Consider the following 12,249-nt stretch of genomic DNA (forward strand, 5'->3'; position numbering starts at 1 on the left):
CTGAAAACAGTCTAACCCTTTACTCATACTGTATTATGCTTCTTTTATTGTGTCTTTTTGTGGAGCATACAAATCATATTATAGGTTTCTAAAGACATGTGGGCGAGTAAAGGATGACAAAATTTATTTTTCTTTCAGTACTCATAATTTAATTCCCAGGTAAGCGAGCACAGCATGTGTCTTTGTTTGGCTTGATATTCTGGAAGGAGAATGAATGAGCATCCTATACAGTATACAGCAGCACCAGGTTTCTGATTACCTGTTGAAAAAATTAAGCTTGTAAATCTTACCAGCTCAGCAACTGGTAATAGGATTGTTGTGCAAATGTGTGTGAGAAGGGAGGATATATCCAAAACATCCCTCTCTCCCAATACAGTGCCGTGTATTCAGCAGCCCCCTCTGCTGGTAAAAGGATACCATGAGCCTTTATATCTAAAGGTAGCAGGTCTTTCCAAGATTGATTTTTTTTTAAATATTTTATCATGACTCAGCTGAGGTATCCATAGCAACTAAAAAGATCTTCATTCCAGTTTTTTTCCCCACAGCTATGTTTTTATCTATCTATCTATCTATCTATCTATCTATCTATCTATCTATCTATCTATCTATCTATCTATCTATCTATCTATCTATCTATCTATCTATCTATCTATCTATCTATCCATCTATATATACATATGTATTTACACTGTGTGAAGCTCCCGCTCACTCTCTGTTTTCTGAATTTCTAGGTTTCTGATTGTTTTAGGATGCCTGATTCTCTCAATTTTAACAACGTTCAAAGAACACGAGAAAGATTCGGCACACTGGCTAGTGATTCTGGTGAGTGTGTGCCTTCTGTTCATAGTCAATGCAGTGTTTGTATGTGAGGCTGAATGGTTGAGGAAAATGACTGAATGTTTCTCTCACCTGTAGGAGACATTTACAATCTTTATTTTTGGAGGCGAGTTTGCGTTGAGGATATGGGCCGCCGGCTGCTGCTGTCGATATAAGGGCTGGAGAGGACGGCTCAAATTCGCCCGCAAACCGCTGTGTGTCCTGGGTGAGTTAAACTCACTGACCCAAAAAAACACACAGTCACACTGAAACATACGCATACAGTATGCAAATACACTACTACATTCAAACGTTTGGGAGTTTTTTGAAAGAAAGTAATTTAATTCAGCAAAGGCATAAAATTGATCAAAAGTGACAGTAAAGGCATTTATAATGTTACAAAAGATTTCTATATGAAACAAATGCTGTTTTCTGAATTTCCATTCATCAGTAATCCTGAAAAAATGTGTCAGTTTCTATAACAATATTAAGCAGTACAGCTGTTTTCAACACTGATAATAAGAACTGTTTCTTGATAATTGAATCAGCATATTAGAATGATTTCTGAAGGATTATGTGACACTGAAGACTGGAGTAATGATGCTTAAAATTCCGCTTTGCCATCAGTGGAATACATTTCCTTATAAAATATATTCAAATAGAATAATTTTAAATTGTAATAATATTTCACAATATTACTATTTTTTATTTTTTTTAAATCAAATAAATGCAGCTTTAATGAGCAGAAGACACTCTCTATGTTCTGTCTCTATGTTGTCAGATATCTTTGTACTGATTGCTTCGGTGCCGGTGGTTGCCGTACGAAACCAGGGAAATGTGTTGGCCACGTCGCTGCGCAGTCTGCGCTTCCTGCAGATCCTTCGAATGCTACGAATGGACCGCCGCGGAGGGACCTGGAAACTGCTGGGATCTGCAATATACACACACAGCAAGGTATCCACACATGATGTGATGTACGCCAACAGACCATTCCCTCTAGATCAACATCTAAGAGCACGTCTTGCTGGTTCAAATCATGTCATGCATGCTCAAATAAACCGATGGGGTCGGCAATATCCACACAATCCCAAGTACACACACACACATTCCTCAAAAATGCTATGGTCTGCGATACACAGACATGCAAAGTACATACGCAAGCACAAACAATCAGATATCAGTGTCTGGTGAAGTTTGATCTCAGTACTGCTGTGTGTGTGTGTGTGTGTGTGTTTCCCGGCTGGTGTGTGCGGTCAGGAGCTGATTACAGCGTGGTACATCGGCTTCCTGTCATTGATCCTGGCTTCCTTCCTGGTGTACCTGGTTGAGAAGGATGATGTCACTGTGGAGCTAACATACACTGAGGGCCCCTCCCCAACACCAACCCCACAGGACTTTGATACCTATGCAGACGCCCTCTGGTGGGGACTGGTGAGAAAGATGCACTGCACTCGCATTCAGAACTTTCTTTAAAATGATTTGAGTATGCCTTTTAAATTAGTTAAAACTGAGGTAGCAAACTCAGAATTTGGTTATAAGGAAGTAAAGTAAAGATCTATCTATCTATCTATCTATCTATCTATCTATCTATCTATCTATCTATCTATCTATCTATCTATCTATCTATCTATCTATCTATCTAGAAATCTCACTCATTTTGATGCACTTGTTCAGTGATTTAAGCTTAATTTTAGCTCCATTTTTGAGACGCTCATTTTTAAAATTCATACGCTTTGAAGGCCACTTTTGGTTTGTACCAAGCTGACATTATTACTTTTTTTAAATTATTATTATTATTATTTTTAAAGCATATATATGATAGCTCTACAAAAAATAGCTCTACAATTATAATTAAGATACATTTAGTAAAAAAAAAAAAGGTTACTCTTGACATTTTTATGCACTGGTTTAATGATTTAAGCTTCATTTGGCTCCATTATTGAGCTGCTCATTTTTCAAATTCATACTTTGACACTTTAAAGTTTGAACCAAGCATGCATTATATTACTGGGATGTGTAATGTTACTTTTTCAGTTTTTATGAGAGAATGTATAACAAAAAACATCCAGTTGGCAAAAAGCTCAATGTGGGTGCTCCACCACACAAGAATTTGATCCAAAAAATCAAAGTAGGCACACCACAGCTCCAGAGATAGAAAAATATTTATTTATGTTCTCACCACAGGTGACGTTTCGAGTTTAGACACTCTATATTCAGCTCACATCATGAGTGAATGCATGAAAACTCTGCTGATTGGGTGATTTTAGCATTTTTTGAGCTACTGTGGTGAAGATCCATAAAAGGTTTCCTCCATGATGAAAAGCGAAAGTCAATTTAATAAGAAAGAACATCTGAACCATTGTGTGTCACAAGTTCAAAAGTGATTTTTTAAATGCACAGCAATTCTTTTCACAGAAGCTCCATTAACACTATAATTCGTGACAGTTTTAAATCAGTTCCATTAGTACTACTGATTGTGATGGTTTTATAGCAGCCACATTTATACCACCTTTCGTGACACTAACAGCAGCTCCATTAATACTACCTTTTTAATGGTTTTACAGCTCAAGTACATTGATAGCCTCTTAGCCGTGCTAGCCTTAATCACACTGATGACATGTGATTTCACTCTTGTGTCAGATCACCCTTACAACCATCGGTTACGGTGACAAGACCCCAAAGACGTGGCCAGGGCGTCTTCTGGCCGGGACCTTCGCTCTTATCGGTGTGTCGTTTTTTGCTCTTCCAGCCGTGAGTACAGCTTGTCATTTTCCTAAAATACATTTACGCTGTTATAAATTACAGTATAACTGCTAGACTAGCCACCTTATTTTTAACATAAGCGCAGGTACGGCAATTTGTAAGTTACGGTGGTCGGTGTCATCTGCTTATTATTCTAGCTCTACAAAAACAGTCTGTTATGTTGCTTGATATAGCAAACATTTAATTTATGAATTTAATATAAAATATTACTGACAAAACTCGTATGTATCTTTAACTACATAATGTTATATGAACAGCAAATCAGTAACTGATATCAGTCTCACAAGACTTAAAGGTGGGGTATGTAATTTTTCAAAAACGCTTTAGAAAACTAAGTCGGGTCCGAGTACCAAAACAAACTTGTAGCCAATCAGCAGTAAGGGGCGTGTCTACTCATGATGTGGAGGAGAGAGCGTTCAGTGAACAGCCGAGCCGAGTGACAGAAAGATAGAGATGGCGGATAAACACAAAAGAGGAAAATGTCTGCGGAACGATAAGGCAAGAAGTAGGACCCGTGTAAATATTGGATCAGCTTTCCAGCGCTGGAGAGAACAGAAGGCGCGAAAGTCCTGTGATCGGACGCCAAGGTTGCTTTGGTTGTTCTCGATAAGTAAGTAACACCGTGTCTACACCGGACGCGGCGCACCGCAACATCCGAGCAGCTGAATCTTTAGCCATCTTCAAGAAAAGGCTAAAAACACATCTCTCCCATCTTTTTTGACACTCTAACACTTGCACTCTCTATTCGTTTTCTATCTACTTGTTTTCTTCTTATTTATTATATTAAAAACAAAAAAAACACCTTGCTCTGTGCACTGCATTAGGCTAACCGAGACTTGTCATAGCACTTGCATATTGTTGCTCTTTTGTTGGTTTTGATTGGTTCTATTGTCCTCATTTGTAAGTCGTTTGGATAAAAGCATCTGCTAAATGACTAAATGTAAATGTAACATCATTCGGTTTGGAAATGGTTAGGTATGATAATATGTTATTTTAAAAATAGTCTACCAATTTATGCTGTAGTCTGGTTATGTTTGTAGGGTATTCTTGGTTCTGGGTTGGCTCTGAAAGTTCAGGAACAGCACAGGCAGAAACACTTTGAGAAACGCAGAAATCCTGCAGCTTCATTAATACAGGTAACCATAAACAAACTTAAATCCACAATCCACCCCTTCAGACTCATTCCTCAACTGCACATTTGCTTAATATTCAATATTGATTTCAGGCTGCATGGAGATACTACTCCACCAACCCCGTCAGAGACGATCTCATCGCCACATGGAGATTCTATGAGACTGTGATCTCTCTGCCATGCTTCAGGTATCATACACATACATCGCTCACAAAAAAAAAAAAAATAATTTGAATACATTTTAGTTTACAGGGACTTGCCTTTATGTTTGTCATCATCATGATTTCATGTTATGCCTGGGTTGTTTTATGATTTCACGGATATTCGTGACAGATTTCACTTGTTTTATTCTCATGATTTCTGTGCATCTCTTTTTAATGTTTATTTATTTTGTTTATTTCCATATGTGTGTTTGTCTGCATGCAGAGACAGCATCGTCTAGAAGTCTTACAGGGAGGTACTCACACCTGTGCGTGCACAATTTACTTTTCCATCATAATTGTAAAAAAATTATTTGGTTGGAAACTGAATACAAGATATAAAGTGAAATATTTGCAGTAAATAAGCCATATTTGAGCATATTTATATCTTCTCAAAATGTGAAATTAGCTTTCAAAAAAATCAGTGCAAAATGTGGTGCTTGTTTGATAGATAATCACTACTGACTATCAGGGACAGGGGCAAATGTATACAAATAAAGGTCCATTTCACACTTTTAAGAGCCCTACCAAAAAGTGGACAATACTCTAATAAATGGGATTTATTTGTTGTTTAAAGAAATCTGTCAGAAAAAGATCAGACAGAATGTCTTTGGTGAACTAATGGCTGAGTTTGGGAGCAGGACTCAGTTATTACTATTAACTAAAACTAAACCTTTTAAATACATTTCTATTATCTGAATTAATGCAAAAATAAAATAAGACTGAAATATTACATGAAAAACATTAAATGTTAAATAGGAATGTTGCTTTGGCAACTAACTGAAATAAGTTGAAGCACTTAAGTTGCTGACTTGAAAAAAATAAAAACTGAAATAAATCTTATAAATCTTATATTTCAAAAGTAAATAAACATGACAAAAGCACAATTATTAAATTACTATATATATATATATATATATATATATATATATATATATATATAAGAGAGATGGTAGTATACGTTGTGTCAGGATTATTGATTTATTACCCTCATAAAAATTCCACCCCCCTCCCATAACTGGACACCTGTTTGGACACCTGTTTGTACACCCCTAGCCCCCACCGTCTCTAAGCGGCCATTTTATTGACCTTATGGTGAACTTAAGAATTTATGACTGTGTGTGTGTGTGTGTGTGTGTGTGTGTGGGGCCAATGTTATGTGCTTTAAACTTTAAATGATGAATTTGTGTTAAATGGGTAAAGGGATATTTTATTAAAGTGTTTTCACATACACATCAAGAAAAAAACCATCAAACATGTACGTAAAACGTACAAAGACTGTTTATTTCCCTACAAGTGTAGACTTAAAACAGGAAAAACGTAGAAAATAAAACCAAAAAAGCATTAGATACTATCTTAAGTCGTTTGACAAAGTTAAATAGAAGAAGTGAGCGCGTTCGTTTAAACCTATTTTGCGGTTTTAAAAAGTTGTGACTTTAAAACAGGTACAAAGTTAAATAATATAGATTCGTTTTTATCTTACGATGGTACGTATGTTTTTCCCTTACAAGTGGACAGTAGTGTTGTTAAAACAGTTTTAGGAAAAACTAAAACAAATAAAAAAAACATTAGATACGCTATTTTTCCTATCATTAGAATTTAAAACTAGATCGTTTGACAAAGTTAAATAAATAGAAGAGTTGAGAGCACGTTCGTTTATCTATAACAAAAAAGAATCGGATGCGTTAGTTAAAACAATAAGATATTTATCAAAAAACTATGTCTTGCTTTTAAAAAATAGTTTGACTTTATAACAGCCATAAAGTTAAATAATATAGAGACGAGTTCTCTTACCGTGAAGTGAAATAAAAAATATCAGACCGTTAAAACACCAGCATAAGATAGCTGTAAAATCTTCTCACATTACAATTGCAAACCTAGTCTTTGTCCCAACTTAGAAAAGTTAAACAAATGTCTATCTTAGGCAGCGACCGTTTACACAACCTCACGCTTCTGTGTCAAAACTGAGAATGAGCTGCGGGCCGCTGTCAGGACACACCCACATCACCGCCCTAATATGGGTGTAGCGATAGCTCCCCTGTTGTAACGTCGTGTTTAAAAACCGGTGTTGAGGATAACTTATCTTCACCTAGACGTAAAATACGTACGTAGCTTTGCGAAATTGGAAAAAACAGAAAATTATTCTACAATGGCTGAGGTGTCAATACCTAAAACCCCCGAGAAGCCCGTCGTGGATGCTATGGATGATCTCACTCTAGCACCTAGGAAGATGAAACACGGTCCGTGTTTGACCAATTTCCTCCACGAAGCTTTGGATGACGTTAAGCGCGAGTTTCATTTATCCGGTAATCGCATATGCGGTTACAACTTTGACAAGACCAACAGGGAGGTCAGGCTGAGCACCGTGGACGCCGATGAAAGAATCACGTACGACACCAACGAAGACCCCGAACTGTTTTTCACAGTAAAAGACTGGTGTTTATTTTACAACCACGTTTGGCGTGATTTAAAAGACGGATGCGATGACCCTCTATTCATAGGGGAATGGAACGGTGTTACGCCCGGAATGCGTTACAGAGTGTTAGGGGATCAGGTTAATAAACACGGCGATGATTACATCTACATACTTTGTAGCGATACCACAGAAGGTCTGCCCGAACGTGTTTGGCCGATATCTGAAGAGGATCATCTCAAATACTACAGCATTAAATTCTTGTTTCAATGGAAAGACGTGCCTGCATTAGAAGACATATTCGGAAAGATTGACAAATTGTTTAAGTGGTGCGACGCGTTTGACAGATACAACAACATAAAAGTGAAATTGTTTCACCCTGAATGGTGTGTGACCAGTCGGAGAGGCGCTCACGTAGCACCGCCCACATTCTATAACCATTAAATACAGACCTCCCCAACAGGACTCAGAGGTAATAAACTTCGATCGCTAACTGTGGCAACATGTCCCAAGAAAACGTTTCAACCGCACCTAGTTCTGCAGGTGATGACAATGCGTGTGCCGCATGGACGTCTACGGATAACATCGTCTGGTTGGACAAATTTTGTAAAGAACTGGGTTACCATAACCTCGCATTCTTGGCGAAGTACGGACCGTCTCAATCTACGGCGGGCGATGGTACAACCTCTGATACCGTCACGGACAACGTCGACGGATGTATCGGTGTAACCGGGCATAAAATCATTAAAGCTGTTGTCGGGATCATTCTGGAACATCTGGTAGACAGACAGTTAAAGAAAGATTGTTATGGCTGTACGACGGATCATCCATCGCAAACCCAACATTCATGTCTCTATGAGGCTCCTGCGTACTATTTTCTCGGGTGTTTTGAAGAACTAAGGGATAAAGTGTGTAAACCTGACCTAAAACACATTCTGGCCCGAACATTGAAACTGTTTGGTTTAACCCCACACCTCCAAAGGATTCAGGGTGTTGTCGATGCTGTACTGTGCGAGCTCAGGGATGAAATGTTCATAGTCGGAGGATTGGCTGAACTCAGGACAACACTTGTGAACGAAACCTGTGAACAGGCTGTTTACGACGCTGTTGACAACTGGAAGAAAAGTGCTCCGGCAGGTTCCGACTAACTGGGAACATGGGAAACCTCTGCAACACAGCCTGTCTGACAAAACTCTTATTTAAACGACACATTAAGAGAGAAATAATACATTTATTGTATAAGATTATCGATGATGAGACTGATTGTTATGTGGATAATAAACGTTTAACGAAATTAAAAAATCAAATGAGCATTGTACGGCGTATGTCGGCTGAGTGGAACATTATGCTGCGTCAATGTATTGCAAAGGGTTACGATATCCAGACGACTGTTAAAAACATTCTTGAAAATATGTCTGAATATGAAGAAAGTCTTAAAATTGGTAACATTTTGTGTCTTTGTACTTATGTAACCGATGTGTGTGTGATGACCTTGTCAAGAAAAGAAGCAACGGATGTGTGTGAAATTATCGATGTATTAACTGAATATATGATTGAGAAAAATATTGTAATGTGTGTGAAATTCCTTCAATATCTAGATGTTGTGTAACCAATCATATTTATTGTTTGATTATGACTTCTACAACTGTTGTAAATAAAAATCCATGACACTAACAGCGTTTGTCATTATTTTCTGAAAAACACGGGGGGTAAGATGTCTGAATTAATGAAAAAAGTGTACTACAATCCTTCAGATCCAGGATCTTTGGGGGGTAAAGCACGGTTAAAACGCGGAGTGTTACAGGAATACGGAGTAGCTCTGAAGGATAAAGAAGTGACGGATTGGTTAGCATCTCAGGACGCCTATACGTTACACAGAACCGCACCTGTCAAATACAAGCGCAATAGGGTAGTGGTGTACGGAAAAGATGCGCAGTTTCAAGCAGACCTGGTTGATATGTCTGCTTATTCGAAAGAAAACGATAATATAAAATTTTTACTAACGTGTATAGATATCTTTAGTAAGTACGCATGGGCTCGACCGCTGAAAAATAAGACGGGGAAGGAGGTTACCAAAGCGTTCGAATCTATACTCAAAGAAAACCGCATACCGCAAAAATTACAAACTGATAAAGGCACCGAATTTTTTAACAAACATTTCCAACAATTGATGAAAAAGCATAACATACATCATTTTGCTACGGCGAGCGACGTTAAGGCGTCTGTGATTGAACGTTTTAATCGAACGCTTCGCGGAAGAATGTCACGATTTTTAACAGCTGTCAATTCAAAGCGTTATTATGACATCTTACAAGATCTTATAGATGGGTATAACGCGAGTTATCACAAAAGTATTAAAATGCGACCTCTTGACGTTCATAAAGAAAACGAAGCGGTGGTGTTTAATAATCTGTACGGAAGCATGCGTAAAGATGCACCTGTCTTTAGGTATAAAATCGGTGATGTGGTTAGAGTGTCTAAAGTCAGAAATGTGTTTTCTAAGGGGTATGCCCAGAATTACACGGAAGAGTTTTTCACTATAGCAGCCTGCATACCCCGGACCCCGCCGGTGTACAGGCTACAAGACTATGACGGTGATATTATCGAAGGATGTTTTTATGAAAAAGAAATACAAAAAATTATTGTGAATCAAGATAAATCGTTTAAAATAGAAAAGATTTTAGATCGAAAAAAGAGAGGGAAACAGGTGTTCTGTCTCGTGAAATGGTGGGGATGGCCGACTAAATTTTCCTCGTGGTTGGCAGAACGGGACATCTTGGACATACGGAAAAATCCTTAAAGTGACAACGACACGATCATGAGCATCATTCGTGATAATCTATATCATGAGCGAAGGCGGATTTTACGTTACGCTTCCTTGCAATGCGTCAATGGACGTGTATCCTGACAACCGTATTTCTAATTACAAAACAAGACTTGCCAGAAGTATGGACCTCAAAGGTCAATGGGAGGTGGGGTTGATCGAATTTTATTATCCTATATCCTGGTATACGTTTAATGAGGAGGATGCGGCGTTTGTTATCAACACGACACCCGGTATACTGGGGTATCGTGAGGATCGTCACGAAGAGACTGAGGGCATGATTATCTATATTAAAGAAAAAAACCTTCAAAACATATCTAAAGTGTGTAATGCCTTAAAACCGGGATATTATGAGGATGTGTTGTTTCTGGTTAGAGAAATAAATGCGAATCTACCTCCTAGAGTGACCCTCGGTTACGATCACGTCAAAAACAGGATATTTCTAAAAGCACCGACGAACACATCTTTGATATTTTATGGAAAGTTGGCTATTATTTTAGGTTTAAAACCTGGCGCATCTCTAGGTTCTGTAAATCAACCTCGCAAAGATCGTACTGATGACGCACCTGTCGTGACGTGCGCCCCGCATCAGGCCGACATAAGAGGAGGGTTTTATAGTATGTATATATACACAGACATGATTGAATATCAATCAGTCGGTGATTCGTATGTACCGCTACTGAGAACTGTACATATAGAGGGCGCGGCTAACGATATCATTAGTGTTAGATTCGATAAGCCGCATTACGCACCTGTGAATAAGTCTAATATTACAGACATTTGCATCGAAGTCAAAGACGATCAGAACAAACACGTCCGTTTCACTTACGGCAAAGTTGTGGCTAAACTCCACTTTAGACCCGTGAAATAGTTGTTTTTTGTTTTGTTTAACGAAACTATACGACTATGGATCCCGAACGCTATATCGCTTACTACCGTAACCAAGCGGGTAACGGATTACCCGGCTACGCCGGTGGCTCTGTCATGTACGGTTCCGGTATAGGTGGTATTTTCAAAGCGCTTTTCAGAACAGCCCTACCTCTGTTGAAAAGAGGTTTTAGTATAGCAAAACCGCATCTAAAAGCCGCTGCGAGAAATATAGCTAGCGACGTAGTAACCACAGCTCTATCGAGATCGTATAACGATAATAACAACGACGTCCAAAACGGTAACGGATTAATGGTTATGTCACGCGGGTCTTTTAAACCGCCCGGAGTGCGAATGCGTAGGGGGAGTGGCCGGGTGAAGAAGGGTAAACCGGCTAGTAAGAAACGTACGGTCGCAAAACGCTCAAGACGTTCCCGTGCGAAACGTGTAAAGAAAACTGTCCGGCGCAAAAGACCGCTCAACACTATTTTCTAAACCATGTCTCTATTTCACAATATGTCGGAGGAGTGTATTAAATCCGAATTGGATTTATTTACCGTTCCTATGACTCAGACATCTATCGAAAAAAATACATACGTCGAAATACCACCGCTATCCGCGATAACGGACTCATCCCCGCTAGAATTTTTTATTGCGGGGACAGGCGAAGATTACGTCGATCTAAATAACACTCTGTTATATACACGGATCAAAATAACCAGGCCGGACGGCAGCGATATTGCAGACGGTGCACCCGTCGGGTTAATAAATTACCCGGGTGCGTGTATATTCTCACAGGTGGACGTTTCTCTAGGCGATCGTCTGATAACGCAGAGCTCTAGCACTTATCCTTATAGGTGTTTGATCGAAGCGTTGATAAATTTCGGAAAAGATACCCTCGAAAGCGTCTTTTCAGCAGGATTGTTTTACAGAGATACAGCGGGTCACATGGACGCTACAGACCCTGCTGGAGAGAATGCGGGTTTAATGAAACGAGCCGCGTTTACCAACGCTAGCAACGTTGTAGAGTTACTAGCACCCATCCATAGCGACATATTCTTTCAAGAAAAATTAATGTTGAACGGTGTAGATATAAAAATACGGATGACGCGAGGTAAAGACGAGTTCTGTCTGATGCGTGATGACGGCACCGCTTATAAACTCAATATTATATCAGCATCTCTTTTTGTGAAAAAAGTTTCGGTTTCGCCGGGTGTACGGCTAGGACACGCGC

At 38.9% G+C, this 12,249-nt stretch overlaps 1 protein-coding gene across 1 annotated transcript in view; it reads left to right on the forward strand.

Annotated features, from left to right (window-relative positions):
* The window catches only part of LOC306846657 (potassium voltage-gated channel subfamily KQT member 3-like), a gene marked incomplete at both ends in the record, with an annotated part of 57,513 nt that overhangs the window by 21,830 nt on the left and 23,434 nt on the right, over positions 1–12,249 (forward strand). Inside the window, 7 exons of the mRNA XM_079380191.1 lie at positions 732–822; positions 916–1,042; positions 1,598–1,770; positions 2,074–2,247; positions 3,457–3,567; positions 4,620–4,715; positions 4,805–4,899. Of these exons, the coding sequence (XP_079236317.1) occupies positions 732–822; positions 916–1,042; positions 1,598–1,770; positions 2,074–2,247; positions 3,457–3,567; positions 4,620–4,715; positions 4,805–4,899 (867 nt within the window). The remainder of the gene's footprint in view (positions 1–731; positions 823–915; positions 1,043–1,597; positions 1,771–2,073; positions 2,248–3,456; positions 3,568–4,619; positions 4,716–4,804; positions 4,900–12,249) is intronic.

Source organism: Barbus barbus (assembly GCF_936440315.1).
Source record: "Barbus barbus genome assembly, chromosome: 26".
NCBI lineage: Eukaryota > Metazoa > Chordata > Actinopteri > Cypriniformes > Cyprinidae > Barbus > Barbus barbus.